At 63.6% G+C, this 26466-nt stretch overlaps 3 protein-coding genes and 1 long non-coding RNA gene across 5 annotated transcripts; 3 read left to right on the forward strand and 1 right to left on the reverse strand.

The window, feature by feature from the left end:
* Positions 1-190: 190 nt before the first annotated feature.
* On the reverse strand, positions 191-6858 carry LOC104021117 (tumor necrosis factor ligand superfamily member 10). Its single transcript, XM_087749298.1, has 5 exons — positions 6562-6858; positions 3020-3166; positions 2665-2701; positions 2022-2129; positions 191-1774 (listed from the first exon to the last, which is right to left on the reverse strand). Exons 1-5 carry the CDS (start codon positions 6808-6810, stop codon positions 1332-1334), a joined length of 984 nt encoding a protein of 327 aa, XP_087605424.1. The 5' UTR covers positions 6811-6858; the 3' UTR covers positions 191-1331.
* LOC148056625 (uncharacterized) lies at positions 3173-5833 on the forward strand. Its single transcript, XR_015702813.1, has 3 exons — positions 3173-3759; positions 5095-5183; positions 5534-5833. It is a non-coding gene; the product is annotated as an uncharacterized LOC148056625 (long non-coding RNA).
* A 643-nt stretch (positions 6859-7501) lies between the features above and the next one.
* Positions 7502-18516, forward strand: LOC148056626 (uncharacterized). Its single transcript, XM_087748286.1, has 4 exons — positions 7502-7587; positions 8329-8444; positions 9473-9719; positions 13676-18516. The coding sequence occupies exons 3-4, from the start codon at positions 9535-9537 to the stop codon at positions 14508-14510; spliced, it is 1020 nt and encodes a 339-aa protein (XP_087604412.1). The 5' UTR covers positions 7502-7587; positions 8329-8444; positions 9473-9534; the 3' UTR covers positions 14511-18516.
* Positions 18517-18888: 372 nt separating this feature from the next.
* LOC148056627 (transmembrane and immunoglobulin domain-containing protein 1-like) lies at positions 18889-25468 on the forward strand. Of its 2 annotated transcripts, XR_015702488.1 has the most exons (7): positions 18889-19659; positions 20415-20744; positions 20868-21137; positions 21332-21391; positions 21946-22038; positions 22439-22490; positions 23599-25468. XR_015702488.1 is itself a non-coding variant. In XM_087748285.1 (6 exons), exons 1-6 carry the CDS (start codon positions 19581-19583, stop codon positions 23600-23602), a joined length of 795 nt encoding a protein of 264 aa, XP_087604411.1. In that variant the 5' UTR covers positions 18889-19580; the 3' UTR covers positions 23603-25468. The 2 variants fall into 2 exon arrangements, 1 of the variants encoding a protein (XP_087604411.1); XM_087748285.1 differs by lacking the exon at positions 21946-22038.
* The last annotated feature ends 998 nt before the right edge of the window (positions 25469-26466 follow it).

Consider the following 26466-nt stretch of genomic DNA (forward strand, 5'->3'; position numbering starts at 1 on the left):
CGGGGCAGGGAAAGGGGGCAGATGAGGCTGAGCTGCAGCGAGTGGGGTGCCCAGGGGAGCTGCAGCGTGCGCCAGCGGAGCGTGGGAACCGGCCCAGACCTCAAAACGCCTGGTTTGCACAGCACCGTGGCTGCTCAGAGGCCCGGGGTGCGTTGCCTGGGGTGCCTGAGGCAAAGAGGTGCCAGACCAGTGCTGGAGTACAGGCTTTATTTAAACCAGCACTGAGAGCCCCCCGCCGCTGTGCCGGCACGGGGGGCGCTTGCATCCGTCGCGGCAGCCTGCGCTGCCGTCCTGTCCGTACACACCAACAGTCTTGCTATGATACAGAGAGGATACAGGTAATTACAAAAGGGGGCTGCGTCCCCCCCAGCGTCCGTGGGCCGAGCCACGCTCTGCCCTGCTTGAACCCACCTTTTGCATCTGGCACGGCCTTTAACACTGAGGGTTGGCCGTGGCCCTCCCGGTCCTGTGCTGCTGCCGCCGGGGCTCACCCAGGAGCTGAAATCCTGCAGGTTAACGATTGCCGGGGCTGAAGATGTGAGCAAGCGGGCGGCTGCGCTGGCCCAACAGGGCTGGGGGGACCAAGAACCCCACGGAAAGAGATGCTTGGTCAGGAGTGAAGGGGTGCGATGGCAAGCTCCTGGGCCGGATGGTCCTGTGCAGCTCGGCTCGGGCAAAATGCCCCTCTCTGCCACGTGCCTAGGTGCGGTTGCTTGGGCTGGTGATTACTCCACCTTCATGGTCCTGCTCTTTGACCTCCCCTGAAACCAATTCCTTGGAATCGCTCCAGGTTTCCAATTAGCCGGAACTGAAACTCCTTCACTCCTTGCCAGAAGCCGATGCCGGCCCTGCCTCGTACCTGCAGGCTGGCCCCAGCGCTTGGCCCCGGGGCTGCCAGCCCTGCGCCCGCCGTGCCGCTGCTCCCTGCTAACCCCGGCTTCTGGCCCAGCGCCTCCAGCTCGGGGTCCCCGTGCGCCCACAGCCTGGCTGGGTCTGTCCCTGCCAGACGTGGGGTCAGACTCGCCGAGGGCCATCCCGCCACGGGGACGCTTTGTCTTGCGGTTGCAGATGTGACCCCGGTGCCTCTCCAGCTCTGTTTGCTCAGACAGGAGCCAGGGAGGTGATGTGCCACCAGGGCTGGGATGTCCCCCCTCGTGCGTGCCCCTGGAGACCCTTCCTGGCTCGTGGCCTTCCTCCGGCTGGATGGCACGGCCCCGTGCAGCACCGAGCACGGATTCGGCTCTTGTCCTGTTTGAACGGCTGCTGCCCCGGGGCCATGCCGGAGCATCGGTGGGCAGGAGCAGCGGGAAGGGGGGAGGCGGAGGCGGCTGTCACAGGTCCAGCCGGAAGGCCCCGAAGTAGCTGGCTGCTGCGTCGTTGTAGTCGATGGCCAAGGAGGAGACGGAGACAAAGAGCTCATCGCCGGCCTTCAGCTCAAACAGTCCCCCCTGGTAGAGAGCGTGGAGCCCGTAGTCCGCTTCGGGCGCCCAGCACTTGGTGCCGACCCCTTTGAGCAGGAGGATGGGCTGGCTGTAGGAGGTCTTCCAGTTGATGCACTGGACGAGCTGGGGGACGGAGACGCGGGCGCTGGCCCCGTCGCTGGGGTAGCGGAAGTAGATCTGGGAGTAGACGTAGTACTTGCCCGCCTGGTTGACCCGCAGCCGGCCATCCCGGTAGGTGATGTTCTGCAGGTGCGAGTGGATGGTGCTGTCTTCCCAGCGGGCGATGGCGTGGCGGCAGGACTGGGAGAGGTTCCCGAAGCGCTTGGAGTTCCCTGGGGAGAAGGAAGGGTCACCGAGGGGAGCGAGATGCTCTGGGGAGCACCCGTCGGGCTCTGGAGAAAGGGATGGGGTGGCTCTAAGCCTCTCCCGCGGTCACCCAGCTTGGAGGTGTGGAGAAGGCGGTCCTGGACCCGACAGGAGAAACATCCCCCCATCCTGGTCCCCTGCCATTCAGGTGAGATCTTCCCCCTGTTCCCATCTCAGAAACCCTCTGGTGCCCAGCGGGGCTGCCCGACTCACCGTCCTGGGCCAGGCTCTGCGGGCGGAGGGTGAGATGTGCCGAGGGCTTGCCGGCCGTTTTGGGAGGAACCTGCCCCTCCGAGGCGTTGAAGTAGCTCCGCCGGGCCTCTGCGAGAAATGGGACACGTGGCCGTAGGGGACAGAGCGCCGGGGGACCCCCAGCCCCGCGCCGGCAGAGCGGCTCCTCACTGCGCAAGCAGAGCGAGCAGGGCAGGGAAATGCCCCAGTGACCCATCAAAGAGGGAGGTTATTTGGGGATGGAAAGGTCTAGTCAATCATTATCTGACATTTCTCTGCTGTCCCCTGTGGCCCTGGTTCCCCAGGCTCCAGACAGACAGACACGGCCGTCCGTCCAACCCATTCCCTGGGGACATATGCCCTTCACCCGCCCAGCGGGACAGCCCTTGCTCTCCCCTCTCTGCCCCAGCTCGCAGCGCCGTGCCCGGCGGAGTTTGCCCTGGGAGCGACCGAGCCCCCCCGGCCCGCTGGCATCCCCGGCCGCACACCGAGCCGTGCGCACGTGGACCGCAGCTCCGTCTGTCCATCTGCAACCCGGCCCCAGCAAACGGGTTGCTGATGCTTTGCCGTGCCGGCGAGCGGCACCCCGGCTGCCACCTCCACTGCCGGGCCAGGAGGGACTCACCCTTCATCGCGCTCCTGCGGATAACGTTCTCCGTCACCTGGACCATCAGAGAAGAGAAACAGGCCCACGGTTAACGGTGAAACGGGCGTTCCCCGCGCCCCAGCTCCTCTCGTCTCTTCCAAGCCTTCCCGACCTTGTCTTTCACGCCATGGCTCTGGGCCCTGCCAGCTCCTCGCTGCGGAGGGCCTGGCGTCCAGCCCCACTCCTCCGCCCCCCTCAAACCATCCTTGCGATTGCTCTCTGCCACCCCTCCGGTGAGGCGGGTGGGGAAACTGAGGCAGGGAGGCAGACAGGAGCTCTCCCATCGGCTGTCCCATCCTCCCCTGGTCCCCAAAGCTGGCGGGTCCAGGCTCACCGTGGCCACGTAGGCTTTGATGGTGTTGGCCAGCTTGAGGCAGGACTGGTTGCCAATCAGCTCCTCCAGGCTGGAGCCCTCCTGCTGCTGATTGATCACCTGCAGGCACCGCAGCTCCTCCGCGCTCCCCGGCGCCTGGGCTTTGAGCTGGAACAGAAACACCCGGGCGTCCCCGCGTCAAGGCGGGCAGGCGAGGGCGGCGTGCGCGGCTCGACTGGAGGGAGCAGCGGGGACGGCCGGCGGGGTGCGGGCACAGGGCGGCCGCCGTCGGCCCGGCTCCTCAGGGGCAGGGCGCTCGCAGCCGCGTCGCGGGGTAGAGAATAACCCTGAGCTGCCCTGGTCCCGGAGCTGGTGGGGGGATGGGTATCGCCGGGATGCAGACACTGACTGTCTCTGCTGTGCTGGGATGGAGTTAGGTGGTGGGAGGCTGGGTGGATCCAAGTTCTGTCAAAAATCTGTTTTTGTGAATTAGACAGCTTAAATCTCATCTTGACCTGCTATGATCCCTGGCAGAAGCGAGTCTTGCTCATCCCAGCTCTTCGGGAAACACAGAAGCACGGACTGGTTTGGGTTGGAAGGGACCTTTAAAGGCCATCGAGTCCAACCCCTGCCGTGAGCAGGGCCATCGTCAGCTGGACCAGGTCGCTCAGAGCAACGTGACGGCCCCTTTCATTCAGTTCCCGCACCGAGCGTGCGGAGGAGGCGAGACTCAAGGACCCTCACAAGCTGCAGAGCACCAGGTAAAGAAAAGGAACCCAAAGTTCCCATTCTCCATCTCCTTCACCTCTTCCTCTCCTGCCCTGGGGGAATGAGGCTTCTCAAGCAGTAAAACCCAGCCCCAGCTTTGAAGGGGGCGTTCGCAGCTCCTGGGGAAGCGGGTGCCCTGCGCGGCGCGGCTCCCTACGGCGCGCGGAGGCAAGAGCTGCCGCTGCAGGTTGGACGTGCCCGGGCAGCCTGGTCCCCGCTCTTTGTGCTTTCCCGCTGCTGAGCTGAACTGGGGTTGCAAAACAAGCTCCCACACAGCTCTGCCCTCCCAGCTGCCGAGCCGTGCTGGCCGGGGCCGGGACCCCGAGCGCTGGCGGTGCTGCGTCAGCCCAGGCGGATCTCAGACGCTTTCTAGCCTGTGCTGGCTTGCGGTTTGGGCTGGGAAGCCTTCCCTCCACGTGACGTGGGCTGCTGCCCGGCGAGCTGCCCCTTCCCGGGCTGTCCGGCGGCTGACCCGACCCTGGCCGTGGCAGCGCAGCGGGGGACAGGCATGGCTGGCTGCAGGGTCCCACCACACCGTGCTGCTGTCCAGGGCGTGGGGAAACCGAGGCACAGATGGGACAGCTGCCCTGGAATCAGTGTGCCAGGAGCTGAGAATGAACACCGGCACCTTGGCCATCCTACCTTTATCGCCTGGGTCATTCCCAGATCCCAGGACAGAACCCAGGAGTCCTCGGGCTTGGCCACTTCATCACCTGGCGCTTGGCCACCCACCAGACTCCCGCCCGCCTCCCTCGGCCGCAGTTTTGGCTACTCACTTGCCTGGTCCCAGGATGCGCCCATGTTTGGGATCACTACAGACTCCAGTAGCAGCAGCAAGACCGTGTGAGGGCAGATTAAAAGGGGCTTGGGGCGGGGGTTTTGCACTATTGAGCCAACTGTCCCAGCACTGGACCTGCCAGGGGCACAGTGGCTGGCAGATGAGCTGCAGGGGCAAGCTCGGAGGGATGGATGCGGTGGCTCACATGGCTGCACCAAAGACCGGCCTTCCCGAGCGGGCGGGCGCGCGGTGCCTGCCGGGGCAGTAAATCCCCAAGCAACGATGGGGCTGTTCCCGGGAAACCCCAGGCCACGAGCGTGTGCCTGGGCAGGGCCGGCACGCGGCTCCTCCGTGCTGCCGGGAGCGCCAACGACGGCATGTGCCCGCACGACCGGGGTCAGCCTGCATCCCACCGGTCCCGGTGAGGTGGTGGCACACCCCCAGCAGGTCCCGGTGAGGTGGTGGCACATCCCCAGCAGGTCCCAGTAGAGGTGGCGGCACGTTCCCAGCAGTAGGATGGGGACTGCAACCATGTGCTTCATCCCTCTAGGTCCTAACAACTGCCTGATCACGCTAATTGCCTTGATGAAAGCTGGCTGCGACAGGCTGCAGGCAGCACCAGCACCTCTCTCTCTGCAGGTAAGCCCTCTGCCTGCCTCCTCCCTCTCCCCTCCTGGGGACCTTGTGCTGGGCGGGGTGTTTAAATTAAGGAAAAAGTGGGAAAGTTTTGTAAAACTGGGGGCACGGGAAGAACCCCACGTGAGGGGGCGAGGGCTGGCCGTGCCGAGGGGTTCAGTGTCCCCGGAGGTGCTGAGCTCTCAGTACCTCTCCCCAGCACTGCCCTGTGCGGGGATCCAGTGACCAGCCTCCCAAATCAGCCCCAAGAGCTCAGCTGAAGCGGCGTTCTCCTCCCTTCAGCCCTTCCCCGGGGCTCGCTCTGCCCGCATTCCCCTCCTCTCTCCAGTGCCTTTCATGTAAATCCCTTGCAGCGGCCGCCACATGGGATCCAGGGATGGAAACAAAGCCCGAACTGAAGCCCGCTCCCAGGGATGCTCCGCGGGGCGCCAGACAGGCCCTTCCTCCTGCATCCAGGGCAGGGCTTCTTCCTCTTTTCCCCTGCCTCTGGTGTGGCTTTGGGACACGCTGGGCTCTGCGGGACCGTTTCTGGCTGGGCCCTCCAGCATCAGGGACGATGGTACCACCAGCGGAGCTGCCTGGCAGCCCCCAGTTTCCCTCTCCCGAAGATCCCCCCCGTTTGGCGTTTCCCCTCCGTGACCCTCCCGCGGCTCGGGGGTTGCTGGGGGCCTGGATCAGCTGCTGGGGGGCAGGATCAGGCCTGGCACGTCCGAGTTTGGGAACGGTTTGGCACGAGGGACACGGCGGGTAGGTGGGAACGGCTGGATCCCGGCAGGGTTATTCGGGGTGATGAAGCTGGAGCAAGCACCCAAGAGCTGCTGGTATGGGGGGGGTTTCCCAGTTTCCCAGCCAGGCCGCTTCCAGCATCTCACGACGGGGGTGAGGAGGATGCGGCGGGGCTGGAGCGTGGGTGGGACGGGAACGCAGGGGGCCGGGGGGGGAGACGAAGCAGGAACCAGGGGCGAAGGGGGCCTGGGGCCCAGGGCAGCCCCCCCATCCCCAGCTGGGGCTGCAGACTCTGCGGGGGCCCCAGGGCAGGGCCCCCCCGCCCCGCTGCACCCTCGGCCCGGGACAAAGGCTCCGTCTCCACATCTGGATCCGCGGCTCTGGGCGGAGCCGAGGGCAGTGCCCCCCCCCCCAGCCTCCACATCTGGACCCGCGGCTCCCAGGGGAGCCGGGGGCGGTGCCCCCCCTCCACATCTGGACCCGCGGCGGGGTCCGCGGCGAGCCGAGGCGCGGAGCGGGCGCGGGCAGAGCCCTCCCGCAGCCGCCGGTCTGCGGGGGCGCAGCACCCCCGCCCGCCCCCGGCCCCCGCGGCCCCGCCCGCACCGGAACGGCTCCGCGGGAGGGAGGAGGCCGCAGCCCCCGCCGGCGGGCTCACCTTGGAGATGGCCATGGTGAAGTAGACGAAGAGGCCGGTGGTGGAGGCGATCTGCAGCGCCAGGATGGCCATGACGGCCACGCTGCCCCACAACGGCCCGCACCGCCGCCGCCGCCGCCGCCCCCCCCGCGCCCCGCCGGGGTCGCCGTCGCCGGGGCCGGGGCCGGGGCCGTCCGCCAGCATACGGGCCTCCGAGCCGCCGCTGTCGGAGCGCAGGTACTGCCCGGCGCTGGGCTGGTGCGGGGCCATGGCCCGGCCCGCCCCGGCTGCCGCTGCCCAGCGCCCGCCGAGCTCCGACGGGGCCGCGGCGGCGGCGGCGGCGGGAGGGACCGGGCGGGGGCGGGGCCGGGGCGGGGCCGGGGGCGGGGCCTCCCGCAACCACCTCCCGCCGCGGGGGTCGCGGGGGACCCGGGACACGGGGGGGGACCCGGGGAGCGGGGGGGACCCGGGGAGCGGGGGGACCCGGAGCCGGGGCGCGGCCGCGGGCGCCCCGTCGGCAGCGGGAGGCGGGCGGTGGGAGCCGGGGGACAGGGCTGCGGGAGCCCCCGGGTGACCCACGGGCGGCGTGGGTGCCGCTGGGGTGGCCCCCGCCAGCGAGGACCCCCCCGTGCTGCCTGGGCGGCGAACCAGGGTGTCAGGGCGGGGGGACGTGAGCTGCCACGGCTTCAGGCGGCGGGCCACGGTGGGCCAGCAGGGCTGGCCGGGGCGCAGCCGGCCGCCCCGAGAAGGTAAAGGTGTGCAGAAAGGGGGCCAGCTGCTGCTGAGCATCTCCCCGAGGCCTTGCCCGCAGCGGGACGTGCCCGCTCTGCCCGCCGGTGGGAGCCCACCCTGGGCTGGGAGCTGGCGGCGGGGCAGGCTGTCCCCTGTGCACGCTGGCGCGTGGCCGCTGAGCCCCGCTGCCCTGTCCTGCGGCGGGTAGAGTTCCCAGTCGCTCCGAAATGGAACTGTTGAGTTGTTTGGAAAGCAAACAGAAAGGCTGGAGAAATGGCTGTTACATGACGATGGCAAGAGCCGCTCCGTGGTCAGGTGAGTCTGCGGGTTCAGTGCTTTTACCTCCGAAATGAAAGTGAGCTCTTGATAAAACACGGGAGCACTTCGGTCCTCCCGGAACCGCTCCCTCTGCTCTAAGGATGGGGTGTGGGAAAGGCGGGCTGGCCTCAGCTCAAACCCGCAGACAGCTCAGGTGACCCTGAGCCTTGCGCCGGGGCGGTCTAGGATTGATGGCGAAACAGGGACCTGCCTGCGAGCGGGGGAATTTACACCCAGGTGAGACCCGTGATGGAGGTGGCTGCCCACTGGCCCAGCCCGTGGCCCCGGCTTCAGGCCCTGCAGCCGTCCCCGGGCTGGGGCACGGCCACAGTTAGCCATTGGGACGTGCCGCAGAGAGGTGGCCACGAAGCCAGAGCTGCTCTGAGTCCCCAGGGCTGCCCTCCCTGCATGTCCCCAGCTAGTGCTGCTCTCCCTCGGTGACCGCTGTGAACCAAAGCCCTGCCAGGCCAAGCTTTGATCCTTGAGGGGCTTCCAACTGTCTGTGATATTTCAGTAATACCGTCGGTTCAGGATTTGGCCCTTAAGCCTGGACTTTCTGGGCTGGGTCTTGCAGAGCGGGAGTCATCTCAGGACCCCCCCACCCGGGGAAGGGGGAGAGCTGGTAGGAAGAGGCGGCTCACCCGCAGCTCGCTTCTCCAGCGCTCTCACACAATGAAGGGCAGGGTTTTTTTTTCCTTTAAAAAAGGACCTTGTCCCGCTTAACATCCTGCCTGCCAGGAACGCCGCTGTCTCCTCCACCGAATCCTCTTGCCTCCCCCAGCTTCATGCAGACCAGTTTCCTGCAGGGAGCCCCAGCGGACACCGGGGATGCGGGAGAAGGCGGCTATTCACAGGTACCACCTAATTCAAAGGGAAAGAGCGGGTCCAGTTTCTCTTTTTAATGGTTTGTGGGGCTGGGGGGAAGCAGCAGCTCCCTCTCAGGTCCCCTGGGCTGGGGCGGGGGACAGAGCACGGCAGAGGCTCAAGCAGGTCCTGCCTTTTCTTCTGCCTGGTTTGGAGCAACCCTGCCTGCGAAGCAGGGTGGTCCCCGTGCGCTGGGAGCAACCCCTGGTCCCGCTTCTTTCTCCGTTCCCGATCACCCCCGGGCTCTACCTGGTTGTGGCAGCAGCCGCTCTTGGTGGCCCGTGGGTGTACTGGCCTGCGCTGGTGGCCATTCCTGGCAGCGGGTGTTTCTGCAGCGGCTCGCACCCACCACGCAGGCGCTGCACCCCGGCACGGGGCTGCTGAGCACCCGGACAGGGGAGCTGGAGGTTGAAGGTGGCCTCCAGGGCTCCTCCAGGCTGCTGCTCTGCCCGGCACGCAGCGGAGCCGCGTGACCAGCTATCACGACCTCCCAAACGTGGGAAAGTGGGTAACTAGTCACCTTATCTGCTTTTATTGCTTTTATAAAAGACTTCGCCAAGCCTTGAATAATGCAAGCTCCGTACAAACATCTTTAGATCACTGATCTAATCACTCGCTCGCTGCACGAGCGTCTCCAGTGGACTGTGATGGGAGAAGGTGGGGGGATTGTGTGTGGAGGAGGCTGGTGGTCTGCTTGGCGTCTTCTGGGTAGCCAAAAGGCTTTGCCTCTTGCTCTTTTGGCAGAAAGGCAGCACTGATGCTGCTTGGGGGCTAAGGCTTCCCGCGTTCCCCACCTCCTGCTGAGCTGCACCGGAGCCTGCTCAGAGCAAAGCTGCAGGAGCAGGGCGAAGGAGGTGGGACTGGGCGCAGGCAAGAGACGTGGAGGTGGGTGCTGAAGGGCTGGGGACTGATTTACCGCCAAGCATCCCAGCCAAAGCCTTTCAGCTTGGGCTGCCCGTTGAGCTTGGTGGCCGCTCTCATCTCTACCACCCTTCGCTGTCCCCCGCTCTTTCTGCAGGAGGAGCTGCTGAACACCTGCTGACTTGTCAGGGTGGGGGCAACGCTGCCCCTTCCACCGCCATGCTGCATCAGTCAGGATGCTCCCGAGACAAGGGGATCTTCCAGCCAGAAGCATCTGCCGAGGCCAGGAGCGGTTTTTTTCCCCGCTCTCTGGCAGCTCGGGGCATGACCAGAGCCCGTGAGGGGCAGGCGCTCAGCACCGGTGCGGGCACCATCCCTGCCCTGGCACCTAGCTGTTGGCCCAGGTGAGGTGCCTTCTGTGGCGAAGGGCGCTGAGCTAGGAGAGAGGTGACTATTCATTTCTAAAAAATCCAACAAAACATGAACCCTCCTGGTTGTTCTCATTAAAAAGGCTCAGGACCTCCGGGTGGAGGGGGAAGAGCTAGAAAAGGCGCGTCTGTGGCACAAACTACTCTCAAAACCTCGCCCTGGTCTCAGGCGGCAATTCTGCCTGCTTCTGGCGCTCCTGCATGCACGGGGGGCCTGCAGGGACCCCCACGCACGGGGCAGCGTTTGCCGGTCAGAGCGGCCGGCCAGGCAGGGGCAGAGAGGGCAGAGATGGCCGAGCTCCTGCTTTGGGTGGAGGTGGGCTTGAGGAGCCAGATGCATGTACGGCTTGGGGCGTGGAGGTAGGTGCAGAAGCAGCCTGGGTACGGCTCATCTGTGTGCTGCGATCCCGGGCCACGCGCTGCTCCGTCGGATGGGGCGAGGGCAGGCGCGGGCTCTGCCGACGAGCAGAGCGAGGCCTGGAGCTACGAGAACCTGGTAGCTTGGGGCTGCTCTCCGTGCCTCGCAGACGGGAGGTTTGCAGGGCAGCCAAGCCTGGGAGCGAGGGCAGGACCAGAACTGGAACTGTGCAAAGAAAATTGGGTGGGAGCCAGATTAAAAAAAAAACAAAACAAACCCTCCTGATGCTGGCTGAGGAGTTGTTTTTCACTTTTAATGTTTCCTGGTCTGTGCGCTAGGAGAGCCGGGGTCAGCTGAGCCTGGAAAGTTGTTTCCTCCGCACTCGGCGGTGCAGAGCAAGTGCAGGAGCGAGGAGAAGGTGTTTTGCTGGGGTCCTGCCAGGGCTGCCAGCGAGGCACCGGGGTGGGGGCAACCAGGCGGAGAGTACCTGCGTGGAGGTGGGAGCGGTGCGGCTGGGATTTTCCAGCCTGTCCCTTGGATTCGCTTCAGCTTTGCTTCAGGCAGGATGGTTGAATGTGCAGTTTAGTCGTGTTGTTTTCCCGTGTTTTACGGGGGTGGTAGTGCGCGCAGGGTCGGTGGGGTTAGCCTGGACTGGCCCCCTCTCGAGCTGGGCATTCCTCCCTGGTTCGCACCCTCTGGAGCAGAGCCCCGGTGCTGGGTCCCGGCTTCCCGAGGCTGCTCCTTTAAGGCAAACTGCTCCAGCAGCTGATGATTTCAAACATGTGTTGGCTGCAAGAGCTTCAGCCAGGAAACAGCAGCCCCCCGGGATGTGAAATCATTGCCTGCAGCTCGGGAAGGCCTGTGCTAACCTCCCTGGTATGCTCTCTCTAACATTCATCTTTCAATTTGATCAATTCCTGTGCCAAGATTTTTTTGGGGGGGAAAAACCTCTTCCCCCTCACACCGTACTTCCAGGGCTCCATGGGAAGGTCAGTGCTTCCCGCCGAGGCACCGGACCAGCTCACCTTCCTGAGCAGGTCTGCCCCAACGGCACGGAGAACCTGCTGGGACCCCTGTGCCGGGCTCCGTCCTGCCCTGGCCGCAGGGAGCACCCTCGCTGGGGGTGGCAGGGACCAAGCCTCCTCCTTTGCCCTCCTCTTCCCTGGCCCGGCAAAGCCAGGGCGGTTCACCCCATCCACGGGGCAGCGCAGCACTGCACCTTGCCGCGGTCGCAGGAACCTGGGAAACAGGAGACTGCCAGTGCTGCGCCTTGGCCCCCTGCTCCTCCGTGCCTCAGTTTCCCCCGAGGCTCTCGGAGGGCCTTGCTTCCTCCCTGCTTTCCCAAGTGCTTGAGCTCCCTGGCAGGAAGATGTCCGGCTTGGACGATGCCCTGGCGTTTGTTCGTCCCGGAGGATGCTGCAAATGCTCTGCTGCAGCGAAGTGCCCTGGCTGAGTGTGTTTGGTTTGGAAGCAGAGGAGAGACGCTGTGAGAAAAGACCTGAATGGCAGGAGGGCTCCCAGAGCCCTTACTGTGTAGAGAGGCGGGAGGTGCGAGGGGCAGCTCCCGTACCCTGGGATACCACATTCCCTGGGTGACGCTCTGGCCCGTGGGGGGAGATCAGGGGGCTGGTGCCTGCACTCTGGGGATCTGGCCACCGATACGGGGCCGCGGGGCGCGTTTGGCTGTGAAGTGGGTCAGACTTTATGGTGGATGCGTGCTGGGACCTCTCCTCACCCACCTGCCCAGTGCTGGGGGTGTCCAGCTGCAGCGGCAGCACAGGGTCCTCATCGCCATCCGCTGGCACCTCTGGGGGAGAGGCCAACGCAGGGTCCTGGGGAAAAGAAGAGCCTTGGAAAAACTGAACCGGAGATGGGTCTGTGAGGACCAGGACAGAGACACGGGATGGAGCAGGGTGGGCAACCTTCTTGTCGGCTGGGGCACCTCTACCAGGCCACCACGGAGGGGACGCTCCTGGGAGACGCGGTGCTCAAGCGGCCTGGTGCGGCACGGCTGAGTACCGGCCGCGGTGCAGGTCGGACTGGGGTGGTTTTCCAGCCGGGGCCATGCCAGGTCATCAGTGCCTCTCCATGCCTGTGGAAACCAAGCGTGGCACTGGGATCAGTTTGGGAACGAGAGGGGTGTTGGGAGGCCCCGAGTGCAAAGGGATGGATGCCAACAGCAAAATGCCCAGTGTTGGGACACTGGTCCCAGCTCCGGCAGCCAGTTTTAAGCTTGTCAAGAGTCAGTGTTACCCCTTGCCACACATTTCTGAGCAGAAAGTCACTGTCCCTGCATCAGGCATGAGCAGAAAACCCCTGGAGATGGCCGTGGCAGCTCCACTGCTGCCTGGAGCAAAGAGGGATGATTAAAGCCAGGTCTGTTGTGTCCCCCCCTCCCCAGAAGACCAGCGATTTTACAGCACATTTAACTCGGGGTGAAATGTGGCGGGACCCATCTGCCGCGGGGTGCTACGCTTGGTCCTCCAAAGAGCCAGCAAGTAGCTGGGCTGCTGCGGAGGGTGGTGGGCTGGGAGAAGGGTCTGCCGGGTCCGAGGCGGGAGAGGGGCAGGAGGAGGCCCCATCTGGGTTTGTCCTCTGGCGACGCGGCTGTTGCCTCACGACGGAGAGGTTGGGGAGACACAGCCCACGGGCAGGGTGCGGGCGCCTGCGGTGCCGGAGGTGGGAGCAGGTCACGGGGGACGCTGCGGAGATGCCAGGCCGGGTGAGAGACCGACGTGGCGGCCGCTTTTGGAAGAAATAAAGCCTCGATTCAGAAGGGGCAGAACCAAAATGTTTCAGCCCTTTGCCCGCCCCGGGGGCACCGTGAGGTGAGGAGCGTGGGAGCACACGGCGCTGGTCGGTCCTGCTGCGGGGTCCCCCCGGCAGCCCGGTGGGGGACAAGGATGTGCCAGCGCGACCAGGACGGGGTGACCCAAGCAGACGTGACTCAGCACCCAGGCAGTGTGACTCAGCACCCCAGCAATGCTGTCTGACAACACCTAAGTGCTGATGCTGCAGGAACTGGGTGCCCAGTTTCTCCCTGGGACTGGCAGTTCCAATCCGCCTGAGACCACCGTCAAACCAGCAGAAAATCCCCCCCCCCAACGACCCCAAAAGTCTGCACGATGGGAGGGAGCTGTGTCTTTGAGAGATGCCCTGAGCAGCTCTTCTTTCTCAGCCGCATCCAACACATCCCTCCGGGAAGGGCGCCCCAGTAAGGGGAGGAGCGGGAGGAGGGAGGCCTGGCTCGGGGTGCTCCGGGGGGTCCGCAGCCGTGGGCACCCCACAGCGCCGGGGTCCGGCTGGGCCTGGCGCTTTGGGTCAGGCCGTGCCGATGCTCTCAGTAAGACTTGTGGAAGAGTTGCTTTAGGCTTTACGACCAGTCTTACCTGTCTCACCCCTTCTCCCCTTCCTCCCACATGACCCAAGCACACGTTTGGCTCAATTCCCTGCCTCAGTTTCCCCACAGCACTGTGCTGTACACAGCGCCCTTTGCTGCCACGCTGCAGCGCCACGGGGTAGCGTACAAACCATGGTCCCAGCAATCCATTTAAATGGAGACTTTGCTTTTCAGCCTTGTCAGCCCTAAACTCACCTGGGTCCGCCTCAAACTGCCCAGTCTGGGCCAGTCCCTTGGCCAGACCTGCGCGGAGACCTTCAGCCTGACCTCCAAGAGGTCCCAAGACCCTGCCCTCCCGCACACGCCGGCACAGACACACGGACGCGGACAGACGCAGCGTGCTCTCGCTCTGCGCGGCGCAGAGAGCCTCTGCTTTGTTCCCAGGACTTCGGGAGAACCGTGGAAGCCACGCGGAGGCTGGGGGGGGACTGGTTTCAGCAAAGCCATGGTTGGAGCTGACTCAGAGCTTCCCACCACAGCTTTCCTGCTGGCTCAGGGCTTTTTCATGCCTTCTTCCCTCCCCCTCCCCAGCACTATCCAGCTCCGTGTGAGGATGCTGAGATACATTTACTACCCGCAGAGCGGCGAGAGGCCCCTTCCCCTTGCCGAGGCAGCTCACGGGGGAAGCGTGTGCTCAGCGCCTGGTTATACCTTAGCAGAAGCACTCTCTTTCTGGCTGAGCCTCGCTCGGGCTGGGTTGGTGTACGCCTGGCTGGGGCTGCGCAGTGCTGAGGGGCAGCAGGTCTCGGCCCCTCTGCTCGCAGTGGGGCTAAAGCAGCCTTTGGGCTGCCCCGCTGCCTGCTGGCTATGGGGCTGCAAGGGGAGGACATTGGCCATGAGGACCCAGCATCTTCCCCCCCCCCCCCCCCGCCCTCCCAGCACTTGGGGACAGGGTTTCCTTGTCCCCGTTATCACGGGCGAGGGAGACCTTCCCTGCCTGGCGGCACTGGGCCATCTCCAGAGCTGGGCCAGCTGCCTCAGCCCCAGACATTGCCAGGTGTGGGGCTGAGGGTGGTGGGGCTGGTGGTCACCCCGAACGGGACAGGACAGGACAGGTTGGCTTGGATGGGCACAAGCTGACCAGACGCTCCCACTCCCAGAAGCTGTGACGGAGAGCTGGTGCGTGTGACCTCCTGCGAACCAGCGGGATCTGGGCTGGTTCGGCTCAGCTTCGCCTCTCACGGAGCGCAGCTCAGCCCCGGGATCCGTCACTGCACCCCGAAGGAAGATGTCTCCATCCCAGGGCTGCTCCTGCTGGGACACAACGCCTGGCTGCTCCTGGGCTGCAGAGGGTGAAAGGGAGCTCCGGGTTGTTTTGACTCATCGCCTGGGTTTTGCAACCTCCTGGCAAAGCAGTGCATCAAAAAAAAAAAAGAAAAAAAAAAAAAAAGAGAGAAAAAAGAGCAGCCGGAGCCCTGCCTGGCTGGGTCGGGGTGCGTCAGCCGCCTGCGTGGGCCAGCCGTGCCTCCTGCCCCCCGCTTTCTGAGTCCTCCCTCAGGGCAGCTGGCTCTGCGCTGGCGCCCACAGCGGGGACAGCTGGGCAGAAGGCGCCGGGGCAGCCCCTCCGCGTCCCGCCACCTTCCGCTGCTGCCCGCAGCATCCTACCGCGCAGCATTACGCCCACGCACGCCTCGGCACGAAAGGACGGTGTCTCGTGGGGCAGGGAAGGCTGGCTATAAAGGCACCTGTTTTGAGGCTCTGCACCCACGGCGTTAGCCAAACGTGGTGGCAAGCCGTGGGCTAGCAGGGGGGACATGGGTGGTGACCAAAATGCCCTCGGTCCCTTTTCTTTCAGAGATACCGGCCTGGGAAAGGCTGGTTCGGTGATGCTCGGCAGGCAGCCTGGTTTCCCTGGAGTGGGAAAGAGAGACAGAGATCCCAGCTGCTTTCACCCCGCTGCTGCCTTGGGGCTCTGGGCTGGGCCAGGCTACACCAAACCTTTTTCTCAGGGACTGGCTCATTTTTAGCTTCCAAGCTTCAAGACCTCCACAACCAGACCTCCCAGAAGTTGTGCACTGAGCAGCTTTGTCCTGTCTGCCTGCTTGGAGCTGCGGGCTGGCTGGACGCACGATGCCGTGAGCGCCGGGACGCCCCTGCAGCCGTGCCTGGTGGGCTCCCCGGCTGGCACAGGGCAGCTCTGTGATGCCAGCTTCCCTCCTGCCTGCCTTCCTTCACTCCCTGTCGCTGCATTCGTGAGACAAATTGACTCCCCAAGGGGTGAAAAGCAAGTTAGGTGGAAGGAAAATGCCTGCCATCATCTTGGCCTGCAAGCCAGCTTTGTGCTGCTTTGCCCAGACAGCTTCGCCTCTGGTCCTCCAAGTCCTCTGTCCTGCTCTGCATCCTGGATGCTCCGCACCTTTTCCATCACCTCCCTGGGCTGGGAGCCTCCCTGCAGAGCTCACGCTGGTGCCAGCCTGGCGAGGGCTGGGCGAAAGAAGGGTAGAGCCGCTTTCTGCTGCAGCCTTTGCCTTTGATGCATAGAGTCCATTGCTGCCGCCCGTGTGAGCCCCCCACACCCCAGGCCCTGGGTCTGCTGCTGGAAAGCACCAGGGACATTTTCCTGGTGGCTCTTGGTTGCCCAGGTATGGCTAGAGATGCCTCCTCCTGGCGCAAGCACTGGGGTGAAGGCTGTAGTGCTGGGAGAAGAGGGGGGTCCCGGGGAGGCGGCAGCGCCCGGACAGCCCCCGCGGCGTGATGGGTGCCCCAGGGGGGCAAGGCAGAGGGGAAGCTGTGCCAGCGCCCGGACAGGAGCATGGCAGAGGGTCTCGGTTGCCTTGGCATGGACCTCGTTGACCCAGATCTTGACCTGTGGAAGAACTTCACAGCCTGACCTTGGACCTGCCTCTCACCATCAACTTGCCTGATGAGCTGAACTTGTAAATCTAGCCAGCACCTCTGGGTCTGCTCAGCCTGCTTGGCGGGCAGCAGGAGGGGGCCCTGGCTGCTGATGCCTTTGCCACGGTATCGCCGCTGGTGCCTGGTCCCCGAGGGAGCAGCCAGCCCTTGCTGCGGCCTGGGGTCAGAGGGGCTGTTTCCATCCAGGCAGCACAGAGACAGGGACTCTGAGCGGGACCTAACCTCCTTCTAACTGCTCCAAGAGTCCCCGCAAGGGCCAAGGCCAACTGGAAAGCCTGCACAAAGTGCTGGGATGCCGCCTGCCTCCCTGTCCCCGTCCCGCGGAGGTGGCCTGGCAGCAGTGCCAGGTCCCTGGGGGGGCCTCAGCCTTGGGCTGGGGCTGTGAGCAGGGATGTGCGCCTGCGTTGGCTCTGCCCCACTGGCAGAGTTTGTCACCTGCATCCGTCTGGCGGAGAGCGTGCTGGCCGTCCTCACCGCCCTTCCTGACCTGCAGGCTGGTGGCGGGACCTGGAGGCAGCCGGATGGAGCGGGGAAGGCTGGGGCCAGTCCCGTAAAGCCACAGAGCGGCAAGCTTCCCCGGGAGGGCTGCAGAGCCCTAACGCTGCCGGGCCAGCAGCACCCTGTGTACCATCGCAAGGTGGGACTGCTAGCTCCCGAGACAGGCATGGCCGGGCCAGGAGCATCCCCAGGCTCCGGAGGGGATGAAGGGCCAGTTTCTGCCTGTGGCTCGTTCCCTGTGCTGGGCTCCTTCATCCCAACCCTTCTGCTGCCTCCTCTGACTGCTGATCCCCTCGCTCCCTCTAGTGGGACGGACACCGGGGCTCCCGGCCTCTGCGCACACCGGCCCACGGCTCTCCTCTTGCGCCTTGATGTCCTCCTGGAGACCTTCCTCTGGTCCCTGCTCTGGCCACCCCTCTCCTCCCTGCAGCCCCGCTCCCGGTCTGGCACCCACGGAGGGAGCAGAGCATCCTCCAAGAGCCAACCCAAAAGCCTTGGTCCGATCGGAGGCTGGCTTGCGGTGCGCTGGCTCCGTCCCTGCTCTCCCCGAGGCTTTGCGCACGCACAGCTGCCAAAAGGTGTGAATTCATGACCCGGGCAGGTCTAAGCCTCCTATTTCCAGCTGCTGCCACGTCGGGCGTGTGGGCTCTGCACGCTGGCACAGCCCTCTCCCGCGCCTCCCCCAGCCCTGCCGCGGCCCGGCTCGCCTGCGAGCACCCTAATGCGGCTGCCGTCATCCCAAGCCAGAGATCCTGGCACAGCATCTCCCTCTTCTGGGGTGCGGGGACGCTGGTTAACCCCTCGTGGGACAAGCAGCTCCGAGAGCTGACCCCGATAACGCACCCTGCCGTTGATGGAGGTTTCTTCCCCTGGTCCCCGGGGCAGCGGTGCCGGCACAGCTTGGGAAGCGGCCCCCCCGCCGCAGCCCTGACCCCTGGTCAGGCCCCGATCCCTGATCACCCATGAGGTGATCTCTGGCCTTCCCCCACCCCGCTGCAAGGCAAACGTGGTGGTGACCACCCAAGCGGCCGCGTTGCCCTCACACCACCATGGTGTTACCTGCAGCAACCATCAACCAGCACCCCCTCCCCATCGTGCCTGTGCCCCCAGCCCCGGCCCTTGCTCCGCACGCCCCTTCCCTGCCTCCCGCACCGGGGCTGATGCTTCGGGGGCTGTTTTGGGGTTCAGGTACCGAGGCTGAGCCATCCCAAACATTCAGTTGGTGCAGCAGCTTTGTGCGTATCCAGTTAGAATAACATACCCGGTTAGAGTAGCATCTGGGGGACATTGGAAGGTCCCCCAAACACCAGGACCCCCCAAACGCATCGGGAGGGGACCGAGGGGGCCCAGCCATGGCGGCTGCTGAGCTCATCGCGTTCCTGAAGGTGCTTGGGGCCGGGCACAGATGCCGCGGTGGTGTCTGAACCTGCCTTCCCCAGGAAGCTCTCCTGCACAAGGGGTTCTCAAACCAGTTTGGCTTGGATTAGTTCTTTCATACATAAATATCTCCAGGGTGGGTTTCGTCAGACACTGGGCCACGCAAAGCACCACATCAGGTTTTGCTGCGGCAAAACAGCTGTGTTTGTGCAAGCACCCTTCACCGCCCTCCTAAAGCTGCTAAGGTGATGGAAACAACGTGGGGAAGGGGAAAAAAAACCCCACCTGCCTGGTACTTTACCTGATGAACCTCAGGTGGGAGCAGCGGGAATCTCTGCCGTCTCCCCTGCGCAGGCAGAGCCATTTCTCAGCCACGGGCCCGTCCTCTCGCGCAGCCCTGCCTCGAGCTGGGAGGCTGCTCCGGCAGACGATTAAAACCCCGTTCTTTGTCACTGTCGCGGGCTCCTTCGCCTGCCCTCGCAGTCCTGCGAAGGACCCGCAGGGCCAGGGAATGCGTCGATGCCGTCCCCTCAGCGCCCTTTTTGACCCGGCGTTCGGGTTTTTGCACCGTGGCAAACAGAGCGGGTCCGTGCCGGGCAGCCGGAGGCATCGCCTTTGGGGTCTCTCCTGTTGGGTTTGGCTGCCCTAGGAAGGAGAGGAGGGGAGAGGAGGGGGAGAGAAGAAGGAGAGGGGAGGAGAAGTGGGGAGAAGAGGAAGAGGAGAGGAAGGGGAGAGGAGAGGAGAGGAGGAGAGGAGAGGGAGGGGAGAGGGAGGGGAGGAGAGGAGAGGAGAGGAGAAGAGAAGAAGAGGAAGAGGAGGAAAGAAGAGGAAGAGGAGGAGGGGAGGAGAGGAGGATAGAAGAGAGGAAGGGGAGAGGAAGAGGAGAAGAAGAGGAGAGGAAGAGAGGGGGAGAAGAGGGAGAGAAAGAGAGGGGAAGAGGGAGAGGAGAGGAGAGAAGGAGAGAGGGAGAAGAGAAACAGGAGGAAAGAAGAGGGAGAGGGGAGGAGAGAGGGAGGGGGAGGAGGAAGAAGAGGAGGAGGAGGAGGAAGAGGGGAGGAAGGGGGCCGGGCCGGGGAGCAGCAGCCAGACCCGCGCCCCCCGACCCCTCCCGTTACCGGAGCCGGCTCCGCCTCGCCGCCCCCGAGCAGCCCGGGGGCCCGGGGGGGGCAGCCCGCCCCCGGCCAAGGTCACCCTGCGGAGCGACAGCGGCAGAAGCCGGCGGGGCGGGGGGGCTGCCGGAGGGGCGGCCCCGGTTCCCCCGCCCCTTCCCGCCGGCCGCGGGGCGGCTCCCGGCGGCGGGACGAGCCCGGCGCTTCGTGGCGGAGCTGCCGCCGCTCCGGCCCCGCAGATGCTGCCCGGCCTCCTCCTCCTCCTCCTCCTCCGCCTCGCCTGCCCCGGCAGCCCGGCCGCCGGCCGGGGGATCACAGGCAAGGCTCGGTGTCGGGGAACCGGGGACCCCCGGGGAACCGGGGACCCCCGCGTGGGTGGCCGGTCACGGCGCGGGGTGCCCGCGGGGCCAGCGCCGGGCTGTTCTGACTTGGGAAGGGTCGCGAGCGTCGGCAGGGCGAAGCCGGAGCCTTCCCCCGGGATTTAGGGGTGCAGGGAATTCTTCCTGGCCCCTTTTATAAGAAGCAAAGGCAAGTCCCAGCCTTGGGCGCTCCTTAACCCCGTCTCTGCCCCGGCCAAAAGCTTTTCAAGGAGGATCGGGAAGGAGCTTGCGGGCTTTCCTGTCTCGTAGCGCAATTTCTTGGCAGGGATCCGACGGGAAAGCGCCTGTGCATGGTGAGGGCTGGTTCAGCTCCGTCACCCCTGGGTTTGTGTCCCTGGCAGAGCGGGAGGGAGGAAAGGGGCTCCCCGAGTGGAGCTGGGAGCCGTCAGCGCTCCCAGCCGTCCCCAGCAGCGGCAGCCGGCCTCGGGCACGAGCTGCTGGAGCCGCGCAGGTGGACGAGCTGGCCGTTACGGCAAACAACTGCGTTTTTCAGGCAAGAGATACGAGGGGAGCTCGTACGCAACCGTTGGGGCCTTCTGCTTTTCCACGTCGCTGCTTAAAGCCGCAAACAGTGAAATCCCCAGCACCGCTGGCTGCAGAGCGGCTGAGCCGGGGAGGGTTTCTGCGGCCACCTCCCGGGCGGATGAAGTTGAATCTTGGTAGCCGTAGGGTAAGATCTGCTTTCTTTTTCAGCCCGCACGCTTTCTCCATGCTATTCCGCTGACCTCAGGCCGGCATCGGAGAGACTCGTCTCGGCCGTGGGCTGCACTGTGCTTTTGACAATACCACCTCTGAAGGCCAGCAAAGTTGTCTCCTGGGAATACAAAACCGGCCCGCAGGAAGGAGTCATCGTCGATTATGCTTTCGATAGACCTGCCAACACGTCTCGCCCCTACGAGAATCGCACCAAGTTCAACGAAACGGACTTCTCGCTGCAGATCGTGCTGCAGCGGGGAGACGACCGGCTGTACCGCTTCAGGTCTGAGTCGGAGGCCACGGGCTGGTTCCAGCTGCGTGTCGTCGGTGAGTGATGAGCAAACCCTCCGCCACAGCCGAGAGCTCGAATCGCTGTGGAGGAAGGTGCTCTGGGTCTGGCATTTGGGGAGCCATGGGTTTGAAGGCTGACAGTTTCTCCGTCTCTCCCAGAACCGCTGTCTGAGCCCGAAATTGTGGGCAACTCATCGGTGAAGGCAGGAGGCAACACCAAACTGGTTTGCAATGTCCTGGAAGGGAAGGCAGACTTGTACTGGTGGAAGAAAAACGGGGAGCTGCTGCTGGGCAGCGACCACATCCAGTTTGTTGACAACAGCACCCTGTGCATCGTAAAAGCGTCGATGAACGACAGCGGCTACTACGCTTGCGTGGTCCGCAACGAAGTCAGCCAGAATGAAACCTCCTTCCTGCTCCACGTCCAGCGTAAGTGGGGATTTCTTCCTGATGCCCAGGAAAAGAAACAGGGGAAATAGCCCCCAAAAAGGTACCCTCTCGCCCGGCGTCTCCGTGTCCCTGGGCTGAGCGTAACAGCCCGGTGGCGGGTTTTTGCTTGGAGGGTGTGGGCAGGGGGTTAAATTCGGTCTGGCTGCAGAGACTGTGGATCCTCTCCTTTGCAGACGCTGCCAACGTGGTGTTGCCCGTGGTCCTGGCGTGCGTTGCCGTCGGCTTGCTCGCAGGTGAGTGCTGGGGCTGGCGCTCCCCCTGGCTCTCTGGCCGGCTGCTGCCTCGCTGCAGGAGCTGCGTGCGGGAGGGGAAGGGGCGAGAGGGTCTGCGCCGGCTGATGTGGCACGTCCTTCTGGGACCTGGCCTTCCCCCCCAGGCACCTCGTGGGCCGGGGCTGGGGCTTTGCCACCGCTGTCATTTCAAGTTGGGCGTCCCAAATCCGAGGAGGTCATTTTGTTGCCTTCCCTTGCCTCCCTGCTCCCAAACATGGGAGGGAAGGTTGTCATGAAAACGCCTCCTGCGTGTCCAGAACAGGCATGAGATGATACTTGACTTTCCTTATCTGGGTCGGCCCCCCCGAAAGTGCCGCGGGCACTGGGGGACGTCGCACGTCCCTTCTAGGGTGAGGGCGCTGGGCCCCCCACTGCAGTCTGCCGCGGTTTTCTGCCCGCAGAAGGGAAACGCGCTTCCTTACTCAGTGGCCTTGCTTCTCCTCCTTTTTTGGAGCTGGGGAACGTTTTTCCAGCCCGTCCCCAGTCCCTGGCAAAGTGAGGATTTTCACTCTCAGATTGCCAACTGCAAACTTGGAGGGGAAAAAAAAAAAAAAAAAGAAACACCCAAGCCTGGACCCGAGAAGAGGATCTGGCGGTTTAAAATAGAGGTAGGAGGTTCTCCCGAGGTGATTTATGTGTATGTTTTGCTATTGCACAAAGTTTTCAGGTTTTTCCTGTGAGAAGCCTCCAGGCGCTGGGTAGGTGCTGGAAAAGCTGATGGACATGCTCCTGCTCGCCTCGTCCCCGCGACGCTCCCCCGGTTCCCGCTGACACGGGGTCGGAGCTGGCGGCCGGCGCTGCTCCCTGGCCATCGGCTGGGCCGGGCGATCGGTGCCCGCGGGGCAGCGTGGCGAGGGCAGGGGTCGTTTCCTCCAGACCCCAAACACCAGCCCTGCGTCGGGGAGCTGGCGGGCGCTCCTGGCTCCGGGTTTCCCAGCCGAGCGTTGCCACGCTTTGTCTGAGCACCGTGTCTAGGGCGTTCAATGATGATGACTGGTTTGTCCCCAGGTGTCTTTGTCTGGTACAGGAGAAGGGACCGCCAGTGTCGCAACGGCTGTAGGTAAGATGCCTTCAGCCTCTCTCTTGGGGGTGGCCCTGCTCCCCCAGCCATAGCTCCAAGCCAAAATTTATCGTTGGCTGGAACGGAGTAAGCCGGACAAGCGGGAGGGCTCGGGGTCCTTTGCCAGCCTCTCCTTGCAGGTGTAAGAGGCAGCTGAGGGGTTGCTCTCCCCGCTCCGGGGGCTCAAAGGATTTGCTGTCCCCCGTGTTTATTCCCCGCTGGGATTTGCTCTGGAAATATCCCTGATTCCCGCCCCCCGCAGCCTGGTACTGCAGGTTACCTCCAGCAAAGCAGGCGCCGGGCAGCGGGGCATGCAGGCTCACCGGCAGCGGGGAGCCTCGCAGTTCATCTCTGTCATCCATTTGCTCCATCACCTCTCCTCCCTCTATGCTGGCTTTAATTCCCATTACACATTTTCTGAGGGCAGGCGTGCTGGGGTAATAAGCAGTGGTCCTGTCCCAATTCTTTCCGTTGCAAAAGCAGTCGGGCTGTGTTTTTTGCGAGAGCAGAATCTTGCCCGGAGGGGAAAGGGGCAACGCTCACCTTCTCCAGAGCCCGTCTGTGGCTCAGATGGGGCCAGCCTCTGGTTTCCAGTAATGCTTCCCAGACTGGCATAAAGCAAGCGGCTGCAGCCTCCGGGCTGGCGCAGATGCAGAGGATGTGCAGCCCCGCTCTGAAATGTGCTCCTTAATGGGTGCGTGTGTTTTTTTTTTTTTTTTTTTTTTTTAATTCTCCAAAGGGCTCCAGAGGTTTCTGGGAAGTGAGTGGTTCTCGAAATCTTCTCGCAGCTTGCTCACTCTGTGTGACTGCAAAATCTCGGGCTGTTAACTGAAGCTTCCTGGAGGGTGAGGGCAAGGATGCGATCCCCTGCGGATAGGAAAATAGGAGAGCTCTCAGTTGTCTTGTGCGGCCAGGCCCCAGATAACTCCTCCTAGAGATAAGTTGGCTGAGGCAGCTCCTGAAATTTGGAGTAGAGCACAAGTCCAGGCCTTCTCCGCGCTGCCACCGCCAGCACATGGCACCCTGCAGCTGCCTGAGGCCTCGAGGGGGTCTACACGAGTGGCAGATGGAGGGATGGCTTAGCTGGAGACCTCTCTTCTCCTTGCAGGTAGAGAGCTTGAGCGGCTGCGCCCTTGCTGCCTTCCCCGATGCTGGTGGTGGTGGATGCTGCCTGCGGAGCGCTGGACGTCTGACGCTGTCCCGGCCTCTTCTGGGCTCACCTCTGAATTGCTCAAGCTGCCGAACCGCACAAATATTTGTTTGTAAAACGCTGGCTTGGACTATTTCTATGTCGTCCTGCCCTTCCCTGGGGGAGAGGTGGGCATGGCCGGGCTGCTGCTGTGCTCCAGCCCTCCTTACCTCTGCTGGCTTCCTCCGGAGGCCGTGTCGGGAAAGTGCTTGCGGATGGGCTGGAAAGAGCCACCGTCCCCGCCGGACAAACACACGGTCCTGGGGCTGCTGGGCAGTGCCGCGGTGCCAGCCCCTGCCTCCCCAGGGCTTGAGCCCCTCACTGTGGCCTCCTGGTGTGCTCCTGTGCCTGGGACTCACCAGGGTGGCTCAGGGGCTGAGACCGTGCGGGCGTTTGGTCCTCGGAGGGAGGAAAAAGGGCAGGATTTTGCTGTCGTGTGCGCTGGGGAGGCCAGGCGATGAGTGGAGCCAGTGGAAGGCAGCAGGGGATGGAGGAGCAGCAAAGCAGTTTTGTTTTAGAAAGCAAACCCCAAAGACGACCCTGTGGCCGGCCGTGTGAGAGCAGCGACGCAGCCTGGCATGGGAGAGGTAGGGATGCTCCCGAGCCTGTCTCCTCTGGCCACCAGCCTTGGGCTCCGGCGGGACCTGGGGACGTCCCTTCCTCTTCCAGGCACTACCCACCAGGGTCCTACGTGTGCCAACGCGAGCTTGTCCTTCCCTTTTGCCGCTCCTGCGGGTGATGGTAGCTTTGGCCTGGTGTGATATGGCCAGGGCAGCCCTGCTTCCAGCCCCTGTTCCCGTTGCCTCCCTTCCCCATGCTGCTTCTGCAAAGCTCTTCTGGGCTTTGCTTGTGAAGGGGTCGTTACTCGTTCTTGTCGTTGAGATTACTTAGCCTGGAGGCACAACTGGCATCTTCACCCTGGAGAAAACTGGATGCTCTCCCAGGAGTGCTGGACCTCACAAAGTGCCTTGCTGATCGTCAGGCTGGGGCGTTTGCACCCATCTTTCATTCTGATGGGGACAACCTGGGTCCAGCACCCTGTCTGAGCTGGTCCCCAGCACCTCTGTGGCGGCAGGCATTTCGGGTGCCCTGGTCTAGCTACCGGACGGTCACTTCTCTCCCAGAGCAGCTGGTGGCTTGGGGACCTCTCCTTGCTCCGAGCCACAGTCAGCAAATGGAGAGTGGTACGGGTGGATGTTTCTGTTGCTTGAGTCTTGCCTGTGGACCTGCTTCTGCAGCGAAGGGCTTCCCTGGCCGGCGGGGCGCTGGGTTTCCCTCTCCTCGGAGTTATCCCTTCTCTATGGAGAAGAGACGCACGCCCGGGAGAGGCTCAGATCCTGTCCCATGGCATGAGCAGCTGCTAAGCTGTCCTACGCCTCTTTCTGGGGCAAAAATCGCGGGAGAGCGAACTGGCTTGTGGCTTGGCCATCTCGGATGCTGCCTGCTCTGCCGCTGCTCTGGCAGACGGTGCCCTGTCCCGGGGAGACAACCGGGACGTAAAGGGGCCAGCAGCAAAGGGCCGTCTCAGCCTGGGATTTCATGTTGCAGTTAAAGCATTAAAGGAAGCAGAGCAGTTTGGGTGGATTAAGCTAGATTTCAGCCCCAGTTTTAAGCTGCAACGCAGGTTGTCAAGTTCCCTGTTGCACTTGCAGGTGTAAAACAAATGCAGCCACGTGTTTTACAAAAAATACTTCTCTAAACTTTTTGGAGACTTGTCTGTAAATCATTTTGGAGACGACGTGGTTTTTTAGTGTCTGTTGCTACTAATAAAAGTGCATGCGTTATCCCAGCTGATATTGTTGTGATCTTCAGGGGTGGGAAATACCCCCCCGGGGGTATCTAAAGCCTTGGGTAGCGGAGGGATGTGCTCCCCGCTGCCGGAGCCTGCGTGGGCTTCAGGCCTCGGTGGTGGGTCGCAGCTGGTGGCAGACCTTGGAGATGCTGGATTTACCCCTGACGTCCCGCTCTGCAGGAAAAGCCGCCGCGCTCGGGGAGGTCATTTGCTACCGCTGTGGCGTTCCTGCATCCCCATCCCCCTGCCCGGCTCCTCCTGCGGTGCTCGCAGCCTGGGGGACTGAGCTGGGGTTAAAACCAACCCGACAACCTTGCTCCCAAGCTGGGTGAGGGTATTTTTAACCCGTATCAGTTCCCTGAGTCACTGGGACCTGGCAAGCAGCCGCCCTGGCGCGGCCCGTAGTCCCAGGGGGAGCTGGGCTTGTGAAAAGATGCCACCCAAGTGAGACAGGGCCGGAGATGCCTCTGGGGTTCACCCTCTGGATGCTTTTCAGGGGAAGTTTTTAGCTTCCAGGTTTATCTGGTGGCCTTTGTATGCAGGGTTATGCATAGTAGCTGTGTTTGTAATCAGAAAAGCTTCCCCTAGGCTGTAGGAAATACCTTTCTGCGTTGTAACAGCTAAACCTGGTGGGGAAAAATAGCCTTTGGGAAAGATAGAAAGTATAGGCAGAGTTTAAATGTGCCCCGAGTAAATAGGTCCCTGTGTTTGTATACCGGAGCATGTCAGCCGCGCCGGGATGTACCTGTGGAAGAGGTGCTGCCAGCATCCATCTCCTCCGCATCCTCGTGCTCGTGCCTTCGCCTCCGTCCTCCCGCCTGTGCCTCTGCCCCCTCCCCAGCAAGCCATCGCGGCTCAACGCGCCGTACGCCTAATTAGCAAAGCTGTTGGCAAAAGACTGTGAAATTCAATCATTTTGCTGTAGCGGTGCAGACAAAATCTGACCAAGCACCTGTCCCAGGCAGCAGAAGCATTTTGGCACGCTCGAGTTTGCC

The sequence above is a fragment of the Nipponia nippon genome, unplaced genomic scaffold (assembly GCF_047370975.1).
Source record: "Nipponia nippon isolate SJK-2023a ecotype South Korea unplaced genomic scaffold, ASM4737097v1 scaffold_12, whole genome shotgun sequence".
NCBI lineage: Eukaryota > Metazoa > Chordata > Aves > Pelecaniformes > Threskiornithidae > Nipponia > Nipponia nippon.